Raw genomic sequence first — 22,870 nt, 5'->3', positions numbered from 1 at the left:
AGCTGGCCTTTCACAAGGAGTTGTAACTGCTACCTGTTTGTACACCTACTAACATAGAATAGGTGTGTATGCTTCTAGTTTGATGGACAGACACTGCATGGGCTAATCCCAGCCGCCTCACCTGGAAGTGTCGGTTGTCTCACTTACATGAGTACACAGAACAGACAACAAACCATGTGGTCTTACTCATGTTCATTTAATCATGTTCACAACTTCAGTGAACAGTAAACAATGCGCACATGACAATATCACTGTGGTGTCTAAAACAAATTCATGATTCTTTGGTAGTGAGATCATATCTTCATTCATGACACTGCAATATTTCTTTACTTCAAAACATTCTCAAAAAACATTCCTTACATATTTTGTATACAAATCATACAATTGCCTGTTATACCTATCATTTCATAATGTGTCTTCATCATAGTAACTGTGTAGTCATTACCCACTTGACTGGAAGTCTCCATGCTGCCTATAACAATATCCAGGCATCCTGAAGTATGACATGCATTAACACATGGATTTGTTAATCTAGGTTACTTCATTGCCATGAATGGGTCACCTGTTCTACATACATGTATTTGGACCACTTTAGCTTTTGAGGCAAATCCCTTTACAGCAGTGGGATGGTTTTCAGTAAATTATATCTTTGTATGTTTATGCCTGCTACCGTCTCTCTACCTAACCTCTATTATACATCCCTCCCATGTCATTAGTTCCCATCTTAACAGACTGGTTCTTGGCAGTTCTTGTGTTGCATCACCTTTATGATGCCCACAGATGGATCCATGTTGCAGTGTCTCCTGGTAAATCTATTTTATAATCATGCTTAAAACTAAAATAAAAATTTATCACAAGTCCATTACCACAGAGAAACTGCCTGTCCTACACAAAAGCGGTTCCATTTCATAACATCAGTTTAAATACTTTACTTACAACCACAAACAAGCCATAAAATTCTGGCTATATCTGAGAGATTTATCAACACCTGTTCCTCTTGCTAAATATACAATACATTCTCAGTCCCTGAATTTGGAAACTATCACCTATCAGGCCAATGTGATTACTTATTTCAAGTACTGATTTTGTCCAAGATTTGTCTCTTGATCTATCCCTGCTGACAGATAACCAGGAAGTCTGGTCCATGGAGGCACGGTTTCAGGAGGCAGTCTCACGTGACGTGACGCCCTCTCTGTTCTTGGATGACCTATGTCTTGAGAGGTCCTGGTTTGGAGGAAACGACTCCACAACCTGCTTTACTGTTACCTTTACCTTTGTGTTATGGTGATGACTTGGTGGTGGTACCAATGTGGTAGTGGAATGGTAGTGATGCTGTACTGATGTGGTATTCAAAGGGTAGTGAAAATGTTTCGTGTTGACATCATAGTGACATGATATGGTATGGACAAGGAAATGTTATGGTATACTGGTATTGACAGGGTATTGGCATGGAGTGATGGTCTGATATGATAGGTTAGTGACAATGGTATGGTAGTATGGTATTAACAAGAAATTGACATGGTATGGTATAGTATGGTATGGACAAGTGACATGTTATGGTGTGACAGGATATTGAAATGTTATGGTGATATGGTAAGGATAGGCAGTGGTAGTTTTGTTGTCCAACCAATCCATCTGCAGATTATTTCCTGGCATCATGTTGAGTGCGGAAGAGTGAGGTAGTTTTGTAACCCAACACTCAGCATGCATCTAGCAGATACACATCCCAAGTGTCAGTCCACAGGCATGGTGTGTTAGCTGCACAGATCCTTGGTGACAACACTTGTCAGATGATGCCTGTAATGGTGACATCAATGACAGTATTCACACCCTGGAGTGTGAAGTAGGCAAGCTAGTCCCATGATGTGGGCCACAACTGAGAACAGGTTCTCTCTTGCTTGTTCAGGTCAGACACAGCTGACCAGACAACACTTTGTTCATATCACAGAAATAAGAAGAGAACTAGTCCCTTGATGTCAGTCATCATCCAAATAGTATTCATCTTGATCCTCCTCGTAGCCCCCGACTGAAACAAAAGGTAATACCAGTCTGTGAGGACACCTGTTGAGGGAGACATGGTGCTTAATCTTCCAATTTAATTCCTTTTTAAGTACTTCACAATAAATATTGATATGTTAAAAATATAAGAGGTTGTAATTTCCAAGTTTTCCTTGAAGTTATTCACTATACTATTTGTGTTATTGGGCACTGAAGAACATCCAACAGTATGATGGGACTTTGTAATATCTGATGTGAATACATCTTACTTTGCAAACTTGTAACCAGGACATGTCTGGTGTTTACACAACTCTTAAAGTGTTGTATGCACGTATGGCGTCCCCTGTTTAATGACACCTGATAAGGACATCTGTAGGTCCTGTTACCTGCATCATGTCCAAGGAGCTTAGCTGCACTGACATTTTCTTCATCGCCATAGTCATCTTCCTCATAATCCCCTTCCTCCTCTTCATCAACTATGTACACCCCATCAGAGTCTGAAACCACGTCCATAATGGAATCATCAGTCATGACAACATCCACAACAGGATCAGTGAACAGGATCAGTCACAACAACCTCCTCAACAGAATCAGTCAACAACATCCACAACAGGATCAGTGAACAGGATCAGTCACAACCTCCTCAACAGAATCAGTCAACAACATCCACAACAGGATCAGTGAACAGGATCAGTCACAACAACCTCAACAGAATCAGTCAACAACATCCACAACAGGATCAGTGAACAGGATCAGTCACAACAACTTCCTCAACAGAATCAGTCAACAACATCCACAACAGGATCAGTGAACAGGATCAGTCACAACAACCTCCTCAACAGAATCAGTCAACAACATCCACAACAGGATCAGTGAACAGGATCAGTCGCAACAACCTCCTCGACAGAATCAGTCAACAACATCCACAACAGGATCAGTGAACAGGATCAGTCACAACAACCTCCTCGACAGAATCAGTCAACAACATCCACAAAAGGATGAGTCAACAACTACCATAACAGGATCAGTCATCATCACAACAGGATCAATCAAGGCAACAGCCACAGCAGGATCAGTCAACAACATCCATAACAGGGTCAGTCAACAACGTCCACAACAGGATCAGTCAACAACGTCCACAACAGGATCAGTTAAAACAACCTCCACAACAGGATCAGTCAGAACCTCCACAACAGCATCAGTCACAACATCACAACAGGATCGTCATCCACAGCGAGGCCAGTCCCCCAAACCATCTCACCTTTTGTCTCGTATTGTATAGGTCCGCTCTCTATGACAACCTCCGGCTTGACATCTGCATCTACTGAGAACTTCACCCGCTTTGAGTCCTTGTCCTGCAGTGAAACAAAACTCATAAAAAAAATCATTTCAAAACCAAGAAATAATACTGGAAAAACACACTGTATCAATATGCAAAAACTGAAGCAGACTCCCCAATTTTTTTTCAGATACCAGATAAACAAGAATTCCTCTAGTTCAGTCTCTAACTCATGCTATCAAGTGAGTGATACATATTTCTGGTTAGACGATATCCCTATCTGGACTCGAAAACGTGGTTGCTGCAGATGAAATTTATGCCGACAGTTAGACTAATTTACTTCCTCTAAAACTGAAATGTAAAGTTTGTTGTCAGCAATATTGCAACTTTATGATGGAGACAGACTGTAATGTTCTTACCTCTTGAACTTCTCGTTTCACATCAATGTTCATACTTGACCTCTTAAATCTGTAACAAACAGAGACAAGACCATGAACATTGCAAGGGAAACAGGATCAAACTGCAGGACTGTTCATACATGGAGCTGATCAGTATCACCGTCATACCATGACTTCAAATACTGTGCATGATAAACAAAATCTCAGAATCTCTTTTAATACTAAAAGTATTAACAACTTTCAAACACAATTCACAACTCCTCCACAAGCCAGAAGTTTCAAATGTTTATTGAAAAGTAGTGATGTCTTTTTCATCAAAGATGCAAGACTGAGATTCTTGAATATTAGCTCACAGTGGAAAGAAAATGTGGAGAGAAAAACATTTTTATCCCTCCTACCTATTGAGTATTGACTTGGAAACCTTCACTTCTGGAGGAGTGAGAACATCTGTAGTGGGAGGGGGCTCCATCTCCAAACCTGGCTTAGTCAAGGTCTCATTCTTCATGGCCTTACAGTTGAGATCATTAAGAACATCGTAGTTAATCTTGTTTGAAAGTTTCTTTTCCAATAACATCTTAGCCAATGCTTCTCTAGCACTTGATGCTTCACCTGTCTGTTGGACACGTTTCTTGTAGGTACGCTTTTTCTGGAATATTAAAAGATTTTAAGACCAAAATGCCTCTAAAACAGAAGATGTATACTACCATAAAGATCATCAATGATAAACTGTTTGTCTATGGGATATGCAGACAGCAATTTATGTGGTTACTGTAATAACCAACAGGAATAAGTGGATCATCTGTTTTGGTATTGTGGCCATGTGAGCTCCATCTGTATGCATTTAGAAAAATGGGTCAACCAGAAAGCCGACTTATCCATTAAACTTAAAAAGAAAAATATACTTCTTGGCTCTCTGCTACCCAATTTTGGACCAATAAATCTTTTAATGATATTATGTAAACAATTTATTTTCAAAAATGGAACATATAAAAAAACCCAATAAATTTTGAAATGATCCAGGAACAACTTGCACGTTTTTATTGCTTTACGAAATACACTGTACAAAGCAAAAATGTACAGACATCTTAATCTATTTACTAGCTATTTAATAAGCAATGATATACATGTGCAACTGTGTATAATTAAAACAAAATAAAGATATCATGAAAAATAAACTGTTTGTTGATCAAATACATCTTGGTACAGTATTTCCATATACACAATTGTTGTCACCTGAGACGACCAGATTACTTTTCAAGTATCTTGTCCTGTCAACATATATCCTGTGTGTCATACCATCTCAGACCCATATATGAGAATAGTCCAAATTTCATGTGTAACAACAGCATATACCAAACTTTGCCGTGTGGTTACAGGACAGACTGAACACATCCATAAGTTGTATCAAACATGGGTCTGTCTGGACCAGACTTGACTGACACAGGCTGACGTCATGTCATTGACTTGCCTGTAATCTGTAAGTGTGTCACATAACTGACCTTCTTCTCCGGTTTCAGTGCCTCCTCCTCTTCCTCCCTCTTCTTCCTCTCTGCCTTCTCTGCAACAGATCAAAGCCACTCATGGATACATCTGAGATCAAGCAGCCTGAATATACACATCTCGGCCTACAACATAACCTCATATGACCAACCAGTTCTACTAACACTTCTAACAGCACATTTTTTAAGAAGACAAGAGAAATATTCCTTCTATATATTTACAGGGATTTTAATCATGCACCATAGTATGCATGTCAGCTATAATGTGTTGTTTCTCTCCTCTTTCAAATGAAACATAAAATGCTGGAAGTCACAAAAAGAGAGAACTCGGATTCTAGTGTGATCGTGCCATGCCTCCTCAGTTCCACAACCCGTGAAGGTCCCGGGGTAGAATAGGCCTTCAGCAACCCATGCTTGCCATAAAAGGTGACTGTGCTGTTGACAACTACCAGGATCAGGTGGCCAGACTTGCTGACTTGGTTGACACATGTCATCGGTTTCAAATTGCGCAGATTGATGCTCATGTTGTTGATCACTGGATTGTCTGGTCCAGACTCGATTATTTACAGACCGCTGCCATATAGCTGGAAGACTGCCAAGTGCGGTGTAAAACTAAACTCACTTACTCACCCTCAGCTCCACAGTGAGTGAGTGTGTGAGTGAGTTGGGTTTTACATTGCTTTCAGCAACATTCCAGCAATATAACAGTGGGGGAACCAGAAATGGGCTCTGCACATTGTACCAATGTGGGAAATCAAACCGGGGTTTTCAGTGTGACAGCTAATGTTTCAGCCACATGGCTACCTACACCCCTCTGCTCCACAGAGATGATTATTATGATCAGTGTAATCAACAGTAACTACAGCAGACTGGCCCACCTTTCTGCTCCTGCAGGTAGTCTTCATTGGCCTTGGTCCACACCATGGTCTTCACTCGCACCTCCTCCTCGGTCAGAATCATCTGAAAACAACATGTCAGTGTATTAATATTTCACAGAATCACTCAATCTTCCTCCTTTGTTAGTATTAGTCAGATACACAACAGCATCTTATATCTACATCCAAATTAACATAGACACACAGGGCAAAAAAGGGACAAAACTTTGCAGAGCTTGAGCATATAAGTAAGATAATGTACATACTGACAAACGTAACATGCAATTTAAGTATCTGAGATGTCTGCTTTAGTATGAACAACAGAATCAACCAACAGGTACCAACCCTGTTCAGCTCCAGACAGTAACTTTTCTTACCATGCATACAGTTTTCAGAAACCTGATAGTATTAAACATCAAGGTCAATATGTTTTTATCAGTAACAACATGCTGACTAAATTATATATCAAAACATCAGTGGGTGAGTGAGTGAGTGAGTGAGTTTAGTTTAACACCGCTTTTAAGCAATATTCCAGCAATATCACGGCAGGGGACACCAGAAAATGGGCTTCACACATTATACCCATGTGGGGAATCGAACCCGGGTCTTCGGCATGACGAGTGACCGCCCCTACCAATACATCAGTAAAAACTGTAGCACGTTAATTGATCCATTTGCAATGAATATGTTTCTTCTAACAGTTACACAATTACTGCATCACAAGCATTCGTTTTGCTGATTAACTTCCAAAGGGGGATTTCCTTGGATATTTCTGCCTTTTAACCAATAGTGTGACAGGCTGAAGTGTTATTCATGACATTTACACAATAGAATCACCAACATTTGGGCCTTCATAATACCGGTATCTATAACTCATATGTACAAAACTTAAAAACTTCAAACTTTGATCGAGATCATAATAACATAATCTTTATTGTATAATCATAACAAATTTAAACAAAATTGTATTGGTGGGCACCTCTGTTAAATGCATTGGAAGAATAGATCTTCAGCAACCCATGGTTGCCACAAAAGGTGACTAACAGGATTGGGTGGTTATACTTTCTGTTTGGTTGACACATCGCATCAGTTCCCAGTTGCACAGATCGATGCTCACACTGTTGATCACTGAATTGTCTGGTCCAGACTCGATTAGTTACAGAGAGCTGTCACATAGCTGGTATATTGCTGAGTGCCACTCCACAAAGAAATAAGGAAAACTCACCCAGTCAAGTTCTTCATCATTGATGCCCTCTAAGTCCAATTCCCCATCAACGCCCACAACCACTGACTCTGAAGAGAGGTAAAATACTTTTCAAGCATGAAGTATCTTGGAAGAGATGACATCCATTGGTTATGTTGACGTCACCAACAGATCATATATCTGGCTTAGTTGAACAAATTTTTACAAAGTCTTGTCATCAATATTTCACCTGTGATCCCCACCTACCTGAATCACTGTCCTCCTTCATACATTCCTCCACCACCTCCTTGATGCCCAGACTGGCTGCAGACGGTGTTAACCCTTTTGCTGTCAATGCTTCTCGACGAGTCAGGCTCTCTTTGGACTCGAGCTTGACTACATCCAGTTCCTCTTCCACTTCTAAACGGCATCCCTCCGTCTTAACAGTCATGTCCTTCATGTCACCAGCTTCTTCATCACCCAGTAGACCCACAGTTGCCTCTTTCACAGCCTCTTCAGCAAGGTAGTTACTAGCAGCCACTATTTCATCATTCTCTTGACAATCATCTCCTATTTCTAAATGTGAAATGAATCTGGGTCAGTATGAATTGATGATGCTAGTTTGTAATGAAGACAAAAGGGTTTCAATCCCTATTTTCTTTGTGTATATCAGGTTTCAGGACATAGCCAAATGTCACCACTCTTTCAGCCATATCACGGCTGTGTTCTCTGATAGAGTTTGACTGACATAAATAAAGGAGCAAACAAATTTCTCAGAAAATACTTTTAAACACAGTTTTTGATATGTTTAATATCTAATAGCGGTATCTAAAATAACGAGGTATCTCACTTGAGTATGAGGCAAATATTCCTCTTGGTTTTCTCGGCTCCAAGGACTTCTCAATTTCAGTCTGAAGGCTGCTCACCTCTGCTGTGAGGTCACTGAACTTGTTCTGCTCCTCTAGCTGGAAGGGAAACATGGGTCAGTGTCACCACCCAGAAAACACGGTGACATTAAAGACATGATGCAACACCAACGTTCATACACGAAAATATACGAATATCCGCCATGTAAATTATGTCCCTTTAGGGCATTTTCATGGCTCAATCAAATTCAACAATTTTAAAGCCTTACATTGAAATTTTAGGCCTTTTCAAGCTTGAGCCAACTCTGATCAGTCTTTATTATGTTGTATGGTTATGATCCTCAATCATATCAGCTCACGCCCTTCCCAATGTATCTGAATTATACCTGGGCCAGTTTGGCCTTCCGCTTGCTCTCTGTGAAGCATGGTGGGTCATGCTCCTCCTCCAGGTCTATCTTGATAAACTCATCAATGGTCAGTTGACTCGATGCTGTGTCCGAGAATTCTGTCAGTCTGTGAACATCTACATTGGATTAATTACAGGGCACTTTACCATGTTCCCAAACATCAGTGTAATAAAATGTCGGACTACCTCAGGATATTAGAGCAGTGTGGACATTATGGCTCTTTTCTGAAGAACACAGAATAAAAATGTGTCCGTAATCAACTTGTAAACTGAAATAAACAAACGTCTTCCAGGGCACATTTTGAAAAGCAAGTTTTTAAACTAATAGTTACCGTTTCCTAATTGTTGTTTCACAAACTTTGACAACTCTGATCAAATCGCGAACAGTGCGGCTGAAATTGTGCATTCTGGCTGCCACAAGGATAGCTGAAAAATATTCAAAATAAAACATTTTGTATGATGTGTCCGCCTTTTGGGGAATAGGTGTAAGACTGGTTGTACTCTGCTTTTAGAAATGTTTAAGCAATATCTGGGCAGGGTTCACCAGAAATAACCTTCATACATTGTATCAATATTGGAAATGCTACATAGGTCTTTGGCAAGACAAGCCATTGTAATGCACAGAGCTACCCCAACCCAACCACTTAGGTTGAGGACTGCAGTCCATTCCATCAATGTCAGGACTTTGCAGAAAGTATGCTCAAAGAAATATGATACACCAGGTAATCCAGAATGTTCTGCAAATGAATTTTCTCAAAAGATAACTATCTTGCTTCAGGAATGTTAAGACCAAACCGATAAAAACCCAAACCTCATATAATCCAGAGGATTCCAATCAACTGGAAGCATGGACATGTGTCAACGGGACAGAAATCATGACTGGGTTGAATGTAGAACTCGAACCCACAATCAGAGGACCGTTGTATGTATAGGGACATAGCTCTGCATAGCTAGACAAACCAGTAACAGAGAGTAAGGGGACAACAGGACTGCTGCTTCCCTTCCCCCAAGCCCTTTCCACACTGCAAAAGTCCCCAACCCCCACTCCCCACACACACCCGAGGTTCTGGCATCTCCCACCTCACTTGGACTCATAATCAATTTATTTCCAGTTGCCTATTTCTGTGAGAAGTATACATTTACTGGCGCCTAACGATGTTGGCAATACTAACCATACAGATGATTTTCAGCATATCAGGACCAGCAGTGCTTACCTGCCCCACACAGCCCCGAGGGGCGTCTCCCTGTGTGCATCCAGTCCCTCTTCATCCTCTGCACCAGCCTCAGGGCTGTCATGGACACGTCGTGGGTCTTGTCACCGAACTCCAGCTTGTGGGCAAACCGGCTCACGTACAAACATGGATCTGTAAAAAGAATGGCTGATGGTCTAGTTGAAAGTCAGAAACAGTTTATTGATGAGTTGATGATTATACTCCCGAATCGGCCTTGACTACCTCTTGCATGAGTGGGTATACTAAGTCCGTTTTCACAAGTCCATCATTACCTGTCAACCATGGGCTACATATATTACACTCAAGACAAGTCAGCACTTACCACAACTACACAAGCCCATTTGCCTTACACATGCATTTCAATTCCAACGCAGTTTGCTGACACTATGAAATTTGGTTCAGGAATCCACAGACTTAGATTAGCTGTAATGTGAATGGGGAAAAAATATTCAAATTGGGTGTGATTTTTTTAAATTCTTCAACCTACCTGCACCTGAATATTGCCGACAAAAATCTGTTAGTCGAGAAAGGAAACAAGTTAAAACCTTAGGGCATCCGAACTACGATTATTTAGTCACAATATTCTCAGCCGCTCCATTAATGTTAGTATTATCGTTAAAGTCTGAAACCATGGGAGTACGTGTACACAACATCGTGTTACTTTTCATAAGTATTGACCTAAAGAAACACATGACCACGTGTGTACTATTTCTCTAAATATTCTTGGTAGTATGCGGAATATCGACCAAAAGTTATTTTAATTTGTAAATTACACGAAGACCACCCATGTGTCCCCTACACCATTATGGCATTCCGAAGTCTTTCATTGCCCGGTCATTGATGAAATGAGACTAAAACATTGACTTGTTCTCGCCTGTGAGACCGAGCATAAGTTGGACACACGAAGCATGAAAACGCCACCACGACACTATAGCCGCAGAGTGACTCCAGCTCACAGCTTGGGATCCGTTGGTATATATTACGAACGCTTCGATCGCACGTGCGTTTATAGTGTTACGTTTCTACAGTCATTGTGACGTCACCGGAGCTTCTTTCATGAGTCTTCACCACCAGAAATGGGTTTCTACTTCACAGTGATACATGACCGTGGGGGATAGTTACATACTACTACAGTAGTGTACACGCAGTTACCATTACAGTTTACACTGACACACCAAATGATCAACGTCCTGCCTATTTATTCTCACTGTCCAAGGATTTCCACAAGAGGAGCTGTGATACACGCCAATATAAAACACACTGAAGGGTTTCTTAATAAGCCAGGCGTATGCCATATTCATAGTAGATATCACCAGAGATATTATATGGTCTCTGATATCACAGACATTACTTTATTAACACCCGTATGGATTAAGTCTAACTGCTTCTCCACATGTCTACATTTCTTTCTTTCAAAAAGGTTTGTTCTTCGCCAGAATGGGAATCTTAAGAAACCTGAATACGTTTTGACAAGTATCACATGATACCATCGCGTACCAAAGATAATATACACAATCACAGGTCGGGCAAGAAATCACGTAAAACCACTAGTGGTATTGAACGCGATTCCGTGGTTGCCTCCCTTTGGACTACATTATGGGATGCGCAGTCGGGGGATGTGAAAGACGTAAGGAGGAAAGTTGTGGGGGAATAACATCTTGATTGTTTAGAAGCCTTTCACAACCACAGAAAAAGAGGTTAAACTACATTCACTAAAACGCAAGTATGTGTTTTCTTATACTTCTTATAAAATTAGTAGTACTGTCTATGACGCTGAAAGTGGCTGGAACTTGACAGGTACCGTGCTACATCCAAACAACAGAATCTTTGGAGTTGATCAACGTAGTGAGAACGTCAGACACTCAAGTTATGAGAATTGTTAGTGACACCTTATGGCATTTAAGTGGACGCATTTGAAATAAATCTGATTCATTACAGCGAGCTGATAATTGTGTGAAGTTTTTGTGAAGAACAGCTTTTCCAGTTTCAAATGGGACAGATCAAGGTCTTTGCTTCTTTATAAAAGAGAAGTAGTGATCACAGATGTAGATAAGATTTCACGCTACGTGGCATTTACAGACGAAATGAAAAAAAAGTAACATGTAAATTTGAAAAAACGGAAGGAATGTATTTTTGTATACATAGCATAACGACCAAACCTTGTGTGTTTGTTCTGATCTGCTTATATAAATATGTAGCAGGTATGTTGCATGTCCAAATACAACTGACAGTGATTGAGTTTAACCATACTAAGCCTGAATCTAAATGTCTGCACAATGCTAAACAGACAGCAGATCAGGACATAGTCTTTACTTGAAACACAATGTTGTATTCTTATTCAGCTGAAGTATATTGATCGTGTTTCAGCTCGGCTGGATTGACAGCTACTCATAATGGCCATGAAGTCCTGCATTGCCTCACGTCTCAAGGATGATGATGAAATAAATCAGGAAGTTCCACCAAACTTTGTTTCCCAACCCCCAGTGTCTGTTGAAACCCGGTCCCCTGACTGTCTTCCTCCCATCTCCTGGCAACCAGTATCCAATAGTCGTCGCACCCCACCACCGCCACCCCCACCTCTCCCAACATCCAAACAGAGCGAGGAACATAACTGGCAAGCCACGCAGACCACAGTGCGAGAAAGAAATGCAGTCATGTTCAATAATCCTCTCATGGCTGACATCTACTTTTTAGTGGGAACTGAGCCAGGGGTTGAGAAAATTCCTGCCCATAAGTATGTACTTGCGACAGGAAGTTCAGTGTTTTTCGCAATGTTCTATGGAGGTCTTGCTGACAAGACTGAGGAAATAATCATCCCTGATGTAGAGCCAGTAGCATTTAGGAACCTGCTCAGGTAAGGTGATAGCTGGAGAAATCCAGACTACAGCTCAAACCAAGAGTCAAAGATGTGGTTGTCTCATTTTGCAGCCTTAGTTGAATACTGAAAGCTGGTGCAAATAATAGGAAAATGAGAGCTTGTATATCTATGTGTGTGGGAGTTTGGTTTCATGTCACTCTCAGCAATATTCCAACTGTATGACGGTGGTCTGTATTAATCAAACCTGGACAGGAGAATCCAGTGATCAACAGCATGAGCACGTTGAGATGCAGTGACATGTCAACTAAGTTAGCTAACTTGACCTTATAATCCTATTATATCCTAATCATATTAATGTAGTAGACTTTTCTTCGGTATCATTTGTCATGACCCTGGTCGCTTCATGACCAATAACTTCAAATTAGGGCTCATAAATATTAAGTATAGATATGATCTGGCCAGGGCCTTTAATCTGTCTCTGTTATGGACCATTTATTTATATTTCCTGATGTAGGTATGCATAGTATAAGTTGTGAGGTGGTAGGTGAGTTTGCATTGAATCTCTCTTGTTGATTATTATTAGTAAAATCCCAGATTTCATACATTATCAAAATTTTCTAATCGTGTGTCATTTATCAATGAATAGGAGTATTTGATGTAGTAAGATCCATGTAAAAAAAAGTCAAAATAATTACACTAGTCAATGTTCCAGTTCAGGAACACTTCAGTGGTGTTTAGATATAGCAAGACACCTAAAAATTGAAGTTAAATGAGTGAGTTGAGTTGAGTTTTACACTGCACTCAGCAATATTTCAGCTGTATGGCAGTGGTCTGTAAATAATTGAGTCTGGATCAGACAGTCCATTGATCAACATCATGAGCATTGACTTGCATGACTGGGAACCGATGATGTGTCAACCAAGTTGGCGAGCCTAAAAACACTCAATCCTGTTTGTCGCCTCTTATGACATGTATGGGTTGTTGAAGATACATTCTCACCAGGGCCTTCACAGGTTGAAGTTAATTGAAGGGTGTTCCAGATTTTATCACATTTTTAGAAGTTACGTTTAAAGCAGACAAGGCATGTTTTTTTCTGTCATTGGAAATTAATAATTCTTGAATGAGGGAAGCAAGCGCCATGGACAATTCTAGATCACTCACAAATCCTGGTTTAAGGCAGTGTTACCTGCACAGCATACACCCGGTCATATGTTGCCTTGAATGTTTACTGTCTATGTTCACTACTGTACCATATCATATTCTTTATTTAATACACTAAGTTGCATGACATTGTTAAGAAGAATGTGTTGCTCAAATGATGATTCATACAAATTGTAGGGAGTAGTATTGATGAACATGAATGTCTACAAATGATTTCCTCTTATTGCAGGTATCTGTACTGTGATGAAATTAAGCTTGAAGCTGACATTGTTCTGTCAACTCTGTATGCTGCAAAAAAGTATATTGTTCCTCATCTTGCCAAGGCTTGTGTCCGTTTCCTTGAGACCAGTCTCAGTGCTCGTAATGCTTGTGTCCTTCTCAGCCAAGGTCGCCTGTTTGAAGAGGTGGAACTTATGCAGAGGTGTTGGGAGGTAATAGATGCACAGGCAGAGGAGGCTTTAAAATCTGATGGCTTTACAGACATTGATTACAAGACACTTGAAACAATACTCAGTCGTGAAACCCTAAATGCTCAAGAAATACATATCTTCTCTGCTGTGTCCCGCTGGGCTGAAGCTGAATGTCGACGTCAAGAGCTTGATGTAACTCCTGAGAACTGTCGGTCAGTGTTGGGGTCATGTCTCAATCTGATCCGCATGCCAGCTATGACAATTGAAGAGTTTGCAAATGGACCAGCACAGTCCAGAATACTCACACTGGAGGAAACCAATGACGTTTTTCTTCATTTCACTGCCCGTGTGAAACCTAAATTACCCTTCAACAGAAAACACCGCAAAGGACTTGAGCAGTACAGGGTTCATAGGTTCCAGTCTTCCGCTTATCGCAGCAATCAGTGGAGGTACAGGGGGCGCTGCGACAGCATCCAGTTTGCAGTCGATCGTAGAGTCTTTGTAGCTGGATTTGGACTGTACGGCTCCAGCAATGGGGCTTCTGAGTATCAGGTGAAAATAGAACTGAAAAAAAATGGTCTAATTCTTGGGCAAAATTTAACCCGATTTAAATCTGATGGATCGAGTAACACATTTCCTGTGATATTTGATAACCCAATTCAGATTGAACCAGATGTATACTATACAGCCAGTGCAGTGTTGGACGGTGCCGAGCTCAGCTACTTTGGTCAAGAGGGACTTGCAGAAATGCAGTGTGGCAAGGTCACATTTCAGTTCCAGTGTTCGTCTGACAGCACAAATGGTACTGGGGTACAGGGGGGACAGATACCAGAGCTGATATTCTACTGCTGACCATTGAGTGTCATTAGAAGCATCACTGACTATCATAACTAAAGACCAAATATCCACAGACGTCAATGCTGCTCTGTGGACCGTTTTTAGCTGCAAGGACTAATGGTGTCTTTATATGCTGGATATGCTGAAGTGAATTTAAGAGTAGAAACAAACCAGCATTGTGATGGTTAACAGTGTTGAAATTTATTTTTGCACTCAGCATTTGATTCTAGGTTGTTTTGTTATTAGAGTATAAAACCCTTGACTGTCATGCTCTATTTGAAACAATGAGGAGGAGTCAGCACCCTTCACATCAGCTCCTAAATGCTCCAATTGGAAACGTACAAATTTTTTGTGCTGGTCCCACTCCAGTGTTGCTCCAAGGTTGGTGGTGGTGTCAAACATTGCCGTGATGTCTCATCTATTAATAGACTGTTGAAATGGCTTGAGGCAGACTTGTTTCTGATGGTTGGAGACTTTACTCGAACCTGCTTCCTTGTCTCAAGAGTCTGGACACATTTATAGGTAGCCTAGTGCTGGCCATTAGACCACCGAACTCAATATTACATATGAATGTTACTGAATGAAGAAGATATGTTTCAAACAGTGCCATAATTACTTTGATATATTGATTGTCACAAATCATGAATATTGCATTCTAAGAAGAGGATCTCAACCAATCGGTGGTCGACCTGAAAATTTAAATATTGCGTTTGTGTACATGATATATTTCATCCTTTACTTGAGGTACATCAGGTATAATGAACTGATGTTGTTAGCCTGCAACTAGGGCGACTAGCTCAAAGGTCTGAGTCCAGTAAAATATATTTTGGTAGGATAATACTAGGGCTGCAACAACTCACCCAGACCTTGATCATATTCATTTTTCTGTATTCAATTTGATTCTTCATACTGTTAAAAATCTGATTTCACTTAGGTATTCAAATATTAAATTGATAAAGTGATAATGGCTATTGAAACCAAGGTGTCATTAACTTTCAATGAATCAAACCGAATCGTTGCAGCCTTAGATAATACTGAATACTGCTAAGCCATGTTCAGTCAAAATGACCACAGTCCTTAGGGTGTTTGGGTCCCACCCTAAGTTCTAATGATATGAGTGACTGTATCATGTATGTGTACATGCTGTAGAGCTTACTGGTATTTCTTGCCTCAGATTTGTCATGTTGGTAGCCAAGAGAAAATCAACCAATCTTCATATTTGTTTTATCATAATAGCCCTCAGATTTCAACCAACCTACCTAGTCCTTCAAAAGCCTATAATTATTTTTTGAAATGACAATCATTTTGAAGTTGCTTCATACGTCCAACGAAAATATCACTAGAAGTCTCATTTATCCTTAATAGTAAAAGTTAAAACCCTCATATACTGTAATATTGATTTGTTAGTAAATTGGAAATAAAGATTGTTTTATTGAAAATGTTTATTGTTTTCTTGAGCAGTATATACTGAACCAGGGGAGTTGACCCGAGTGCTACAAAACAATGAATGAGCAAGATGAGTTTTATGCTGCCACGGGCAGAGCACAAATTTCACCCCTGCATATTAGGACACATCCTCGATATCTCCAGGGTATACGTTCCGATAAGTCTCCACTATACCCTGGACGCATCTACGGCTCTGCCTGATAAATTTATTACCTCCCTTAACTGTCTTTTGATCCAGTCAGGTGTCTACGCTGGGAAGTTGAGCGAATCAATCACAAATCACTTTCGTTTTTTGAATTATCTAACCGATTATACTTGTCAACAGAAACCATACAGAGGTTCTCTGGAAGAGGTAGAAGGCTTTCTTGCATATGTTGTTTTTAAGTTTCGGACCTGTCAATTTGTTTGTATGACTTCCCTAAAATCTGGGGCGCACTGCGAGCAAACCTTTGCAGTTCTGACCGCTACCTTTGTTGACACTGGCAAGCTCAGTTATAACGGTGGCCTAGCTGATTGGCTACTGTGAGAAGGCGGAGTCAGCAAAGGGAGGTAATACATTTATCGGGCAGAGCCGTAGATGCATCCAGGGTAAAGTGGAGACTTATCGGAACGTATACCCTGGAGATATCAAGGATGATTAGGACAAGGCCTCAAGTTGAATTCTTTTTGGTAAAAGCAATGAGTACAGGTATGGTTCTGACAAGCTGAAGCTCTATCAGAAAATATGGCAATGGAGATTTAACTCCATGATCCATGTGTCAAGCGACCTAACCAGATTGAGAGGTTTCTGGTACTCTCCACTGCATATCAAACTGCTTTATACAACTGGACCACCACTGATATACAGTGGGGCTATGGAGAGAAAACATGTTGTTTACGTGATGTCTTGATATGTCAGCTGTTTTAATGCTGACCATCAAAGCGGTCATTGCCCACCTGTATGAATGTATGAAAGCACACTCACCTATGGCTGGAATGTTGATGCACAATTCTTTTGAAATGGCAAGATAAGTCCTACCGAGGGAGTACACATTTATCTGTGGGGAAAAGAGTACATAGTGTTATTACACATTGTACACCAAAAGTCTGTAATCTGATTGGTTGAAAACCTTGATCAAACGGTATTCAATTCTCGGAAACTGCAAGACTATTCGCTGCATATTGACACGTAAAACATAGTTAACAATTGTTTTGTTGTGTCATCAACAGTGGTGATGTCAGTCAAATCATATTGTGAGGTAAAGTTCGAATGACATCACAAATGAGCGACTCCAGATGCTACAATGGGAACCAGCTGAAACGGCCAGCTGATGACACTTCACTGGTGTACCCGTACTCGATGTAAACGAGTGCAGACAGTAAAACCCTTTGGTTTACTTGTTTGTTTACAATGTCGATAAACATCATGTGTTGGCCAATTTCTGGGTGTTATGGAGTATTTGAAGCACGGGAATATTTCCTTAGACGCTGAAGGTTTCAAAGGAAATATTCCCGTGCTTCAAATACTCCATAACACCCAGAAATTGGTCATGATGTTTATTTCCAAAATATTGCAAATTATGAATGATTTGAAATTATAACTGGGACCAACTTTCAATGTAAAGTGTATGTAACACATATCTCCAACATAAGCTTTCTACTGTGGTTCCCACTGAGTGCTGGACATGCCACCCTTGTGATCAACACAGTGATCCTATTGCACATTATGAGAAAAGACATGATTGGAACTTGCACAGGACTGTGCGGTTGATGATGATGGGACACAGCAGTATATAGTAATATGAATGTGATATGTCTACACCAGCTCCAGATTCTGAGGGAAGCTGGGTCATACACAGACTGATTGTCTGACAAAGTCTTTGGAAGAAATGATTTCACTGTGAGCTAAAGACACACATTCTTCTCTGTCATGCACACACTAACACAAAACAAAGACTTGAGGACTGGTTAAAACAAATTTTGAATTGTGATAGCCATGATTAAAATTTGTTAAGAATCATAGGCACTGGTAACACGCACAATCCAAAAACACAGGACTTAAGCTAAATTCTACATGTACCAATAACACAGAAAACTCATTACAAGGGTTGAATGTTATCTGTGTGTTCGCTCTTCCCTTGAGGAGACATATCTACAACCCCTCATGAACTTTGTGAGATTCTTCAATAAGAACATTGCACTAACCTGTAACAAATCACTGAAGTCCAGCAACATATGTACTGTGGATAAGGAAGATAATGGCAGAACAATACAGATACACTGTCTCATCCAGGAAACAGTCACAAGCTGCATTGTCCTGGTAGACTGGACAGAGCATGTGCCCAAAGACTGGCAGGTGAGCAGTTTCATCCCTGTTACACAAACACACACATCTAAAGAAACAAGTACAGTAGTCTTCTCAACACTCTTTTTCACACATCAGCTAGATATAAGTACAAAGGATATGAGGTGTTCCTTCTGTCCTGCACACCAAATACAGGCATGCAGCAATGACATTGTTGGTCTTTCGTCCCCGTGTCAGTCTTTTAGTGACAGCCATTTTGAAGAAGTTAAAGGCAGTGTCAATGCAGTGTTGGTTCAGCTTCATCTGTGAACCGAGTTGCTGGATTTTCTTCTTACCTGCACACAGAGATGCAACATATTGTAAAGGTACATGTGTGATAAAAGTTTTGATATCTTGACAGAGGAGTGACATACTGTGTCTATGTGTGATAAAGGGACGTACTATCTTCATACAAGTGGGCTGATTATTCTATAGTATGACCACTAATTACTGAGAATTTAAAAATTGTACATCTTTAATTTTTTCACTCATTACTCATGTATTATATGTGAATATAAGCAGAACATAACTCCAGATTGAAGGACAGGTGAACAGTTAGTATTTTTTTCAAGTCACCATGGGCAGCAAAGCAGGCTTCAATGGGGTAGGGCATACTACTGATCAAAGAAGTTAGAAAGTTGTGATCCATACTGTCCCAATATCAGACCACCTCTTCTTTCATTTCAGCAATATGTGTCAGATTTTTCTTATTGGCACTTTCCATCATAAGTCCCAAATTATTTTTCATTGGATTCAGGTCAGGGATATAGCTTGGCCAATCAAATAACGTCATATTTTGGGTCTGAAACCAGGCCTGTGAATGCTCTTAACAATGTTTTGGGTTGTTGCTCTGTTGGCAAATCCAAAAATCCATAGAACACATGAGCAGATGGAAGTAAATGTCCCTCAAGAATATCTGTGTACCGCTCACAGTTCATATTCCCTTCAAACATACTGAGGGGTGTTGCCCTTAACACAGATGTACCACCCCATATGTTAAATTTCGGACTGTACTATGGGCACTGACACAATGGTTTTTTCAGTTTGTTTGGTCCAGAATTTCAATGTATTGGAAACCAGCCACACAACTTTTATCTGAGAAAATCACATTGTCCCAGTTAAAATTTCTATGCTGTAAGCACAAGTTCAACATTTGCTCCTTTTGTTGAAGTTTCATGATTGGTGATGGAATTCAGCCCAGTTCAAACTGTTTCCTTACAGACAGCCACATGATAAACAGTGGACAAAGGGATGCTTGTTCTACTAGAAATCACTTTAGCTGATCTGATGACCTTGTTACAATATTCTAAAATCAACTTCCTCTTCTCTAAATCATCCATTCTAAGAGCGGTTCAAAAGTGCAGACCCGTGAAGGTCTTGGGGTAGAATAGCCTTCAGCAACCCATGCTTGCCATTAAAAGCGACTCAGCTTGTCGTAAGAGGCGACTAATGGGATCGGGTGGTCAGGCTTGCTCACTTGGTTGACACATGGCATCGGTTCAAAAAGTGCGCAGATTGATGCTCATGTTGTTAATCACTGGATTGTCTGGTCCAGACTCGATTATTTACAGACTGCTGCCATATACCTGGAATATTGCTAAGTGCAGCGTAAAACTCAACTCACTCACTCACTTGGTTGCTTATACTAAAGATTCAATAAAACATACTCCTAAAATTCACAATAATTAATGGTCATACTATAAATGTCTGTGTGTGATACAGAGTTATGTTCACACAAAAAAGTGTTGTCTTGTAGATATACTTGTACAATGGAGTTAGAGTTTATAATGCCACACTCTGCTAACACTGCTGTTATCCAGGGGAGAAGGCCCCTTTCACATAAGGAATGATATCTAAACACAAAATCAAAATCATCTCAAAACCTAGATTTACTGGAAACTAATTTATTTGTTCAAATGGCTACTCCTCCAAGTTTCTTCTGTTACAAAACTATTTCACTGTCTTTCACAAAGTATATCTGGAGGAAAAATCACATTATACACATATTAGGGCTGGGACAGGTTACCCTGATACCTGAGGCCTGCTGTATAATGAGTTGGACCCAGGTTAGACCTCAATACCCAGACCCACTAAGATCATGTGACTAATAAAATAAACAATGAAATATGTTATTCTTTCATGATTAAAAGGTTGTACTGTCTTTGAAGATTTAGATATAATTATGCAGTCATCTCTTTTGGATACAATACATGGTAAGGATATTGAAAAAGTCGTAATTGAAGCCTCCAAGCTGAAGAATATATTGCCATATCTTACAAATTTGATGTAAGGAATTCACATAACAGGTATCTGGGTAGGATCTGGTAATAGAATGTGGAGTACCAGTACATCGTTTATCTACAAACCTGGCCAAGTGGAAATTATTAAAATCTAAATATTTTAGATATTTAAATACTTACCTTACCATAGGTCTTATGCATATTACCTCAAGCTTCGCTAGTAGAGATCAGACAGACGTTGATTCGCCATTCCCTGAATGGCTACCTCGTATAATCTACGGATGTAGTCACGGAAGTGACGTGATCTCCCTACTCGCGGGAAAGCGAGCCATCCCAAAATTCACTTTTACTGGCAGCAGGAAAGAAAGGTCCGATGAGTCCAAAGTGGGGAGGAGCATCCAGCGTTGGGAGGGAGTCACCGCCCTATGGTAAGGTAAGTATTTAAATATCTAAAATATTTAGATTTTAATAAATTTTTAACTTACCTTACCATAGGTCTTATGCATATGGCTTCGACAGAGAGGACGGTGGTGTGGACTCCGGAGGACCTTCACATCTTCAGCAGACCAAGCACATGCACAGGAGACCCGGGAGACCAATGCCAACGTCACAGGGCAAACCTGGAAACAGGACAAAGGATAACCCAAGGGAACTCCAAAGAGAAACCGACGCACCCAGAGGGTGAGGTTAATCTTAAGACCAAAGGTAAGAACAACACAATTACCTAATGGGCGGAAGGCTGGGTAAGTTGCTGTGCAACCACCAACGGGCCAAAAGACTGAAGCCCCTCCATGTCCTCGACAGCCAAGTCCCTCAGGTAGTGTGAGGCAAAAACGGTGGACGACTTCCAAAAACAACCCTCCATAATCCGTGGCACCGTACAGTTCCTGTGGAGGGCCATAGTGGACGCCAGGGCTCTAATTTCATGGGGGTTGTTCGCCGTCGGATGGGGGAGTTTCTTGGCATCGTACGCCGCCAGGATAGTCGCACGAAGCCACAGAGCAATAGTGTTTCTATTAACTTCCCCCTTGCACGATGAAGAAAAAGGGATAAACAGTCTCTTTCGGGAATGTCTCTTCAAGGCAGACCTTTGGATGTAATATCTAAGGGCCCTGACTGGACACAGGAACTCCTCCTCCGTATCATGTCGTCCGAGGATGGTCGATAAAGGCGGGATGGAGAACCGTCTATCTGGTTGCCCGGGAAGCTGATTCTTGGCAATGAAGTCCCACAGCAATCCCAAGTGGACTCGACCATGCCTAGCTTGTTCAAAACGCACTTGTGTGACATCCAGGGCATGAATCTCACTAACTCTAGCTGCCGTAGCTAGGGCAAGTAAGAAGACCGTCTTCCTGGACAACAGCTCGAAGGAAGCATCCTCTAGGGGCTCATATGGGGAGCCTCTCAAGTGTTGCAAAACAACATTCAGATCCCAAGCTGGAGGGCGGAACTTGACCTTCTGGTCCTCCAACTTGAACGCCTTCAGCAGGGCAACCAGTTCTGGAACTTTAGAAATCTGACGATCCGTCTTGACCGCCAAGACGGAGTTCAACGCTGACAAGTAGGTACCCAACGTACTCCCTTTGAGATGCTTGGAATTACGTAGAAACATCAAAAAATTCGCCACGAACTGTGGGGAAGCTGTCATGGGATCCTGTGATCTCTGAGCACAAAAGCTTTCAAATGAGCGCCACTTGTCATCATAGAGGGATCTGGTGGATGTCCGATGAGCTCGGGTTATGGCATTCGCCACATGCAAGGAATAGCCTTTCGCCCTTAATGCCTTCTGTAAATGGTCCAGCCGTGCAGATGGAATCTCAGCGGATCTGGATGGAGTTGTTGGCTGTGCGGATGACGAAGGAGGTGTGGCCAATCTGGAAGCTGAACCGGATCTCCGCT

The 22,870-nt window shown here is 40.9% G+C and overlaps 2 protein-coding genes across 2 annotated transcripts in view; one reads left to right on the top strand and one right to left on the bottom strand.

Moving 5' to 3' along the window:
* Window positions 1–180: 180 nt before the first annotated feature.
* LOC137293605 (transcription factor IIIB 90 kDa subunit-like) overlaps window positions 181–22,870 on the bottom strand; it is a 30,853-nt gene continuing 8,163 nt past the window's right edge. The window contains exons 5-20 of the mRNA XM_067824245.1: window positions 18,855–19,027; window positions 18,593–18,625; window positions 17,373–17,445; window positions 9,719–9,868; window positions 8,837–8,930; window positions 8,485–8,611; window positions 8,083–8,197; window positions 7,500–7,808; window positions 7,275–7,342; window positions 6,053–6,134; window positions 5,175–5,233; window positions 4,074–4,321; window positions 3,697–3,745; window positions 3,260–3,353; window positions 2,385–2,495; window positions 181–2,026 (exon numbers count right to left, since the gene is read on the bottom strand). Coding sequence (XP_067680346.1) covers window positions 1,977–2,026; window positions 2,385–2,495; window positions 3,260–3,353; window positions 3,697–3,745; window positions 4,074–4,321; window positions 5,175–5,233; window positions 6,053–6,134; window positions 7,275–7,342; window positions 7,500–7,808; window positions 8,083–8,197; window positions 8,485–8,611; window positions 8,837–8,930; window positions 9,719–9,868; window positions 17,373–17,445; window positions 18,593–18,625; window positions 18,855–19,027 — 1,835 coding nt within the window. The 3' untranslated portion in view covers window positions 181–1,976. The remainder of the gene's footprint in view (window positions 2,027–2,384; window positions 2,496–3,259; window positions 3,354–3,696; window positions 3,746–4,073; window positions 4,322–5,174; window positions 5,234–6,052; window positions 6,135–7,274; window positions 7,343–7,499; window positions 7,809–8,082; window positions 8,198–8,484; window positions 8,612–8,836; window positions 8,931–9,718; window positions 9,869–17,372; window positions 17,446–18,592; window positions 18,626–18,854; window positions 19,028–22,870) is intronic.
* Window positions 11,307–16,401, top strand: LOC137293607 (BTB/POZ domain-containing protein 6-B-like). The gene is made up of 3 exons (XM_067824250.1): window positions 11,307–11,459; window positions 12,104–12,590; window positions 13,945–16,401. Exons 2-3 carry the CDS (start codon window positions 12,130–12,132, stop codon window positions 14,975–14,977), a joined length of 1,494 nt encoding a protein of 497 aa, XP_067680351.1. The 5' UTR covers window positions 11,307–11,459; window positions 12,104–12,129; the 3' UTR covers window positions 14,978–16,401.

The sequence above is a fragment of the Haliotis asinina genome, chromosome 8, assembly GCF_037392515.1.
Source record: "Haliotis asinina isolate JCU_RB_2024 chromosome 8, JCU_Hal_asi_v2, whole genome shotgun sequence".
Lineage (NCBI taxonomy): Eukaryota > Metazoa > Mollusca > Gastropoda > Lepetellida > Haliotidae > Haliotis > Haliotis asinina.
The sequence above is the reverse complement of the archived record's forward strand: the minus strand, read 5'-3'. Positions and strand labels throughout refer to the sequence as shown.

Bases quoted from the DNA above. Each gene is read 5' to 3' on its own strand.
- LOC137293607 (XM_067824250.1), top strand. From the start codon at position 12,130: ATGGCCATGAAGTCCTGCATTGCCTCACGTCTCAAGGATGATGATGAA. The intron at 12,591-13,944 runs GTAAGGTGATAG...CTCTTATTGCAG, and splicing joins GCATTTAGGAACCTGCTCAG to GTATCTGTACTGTGATGAAA.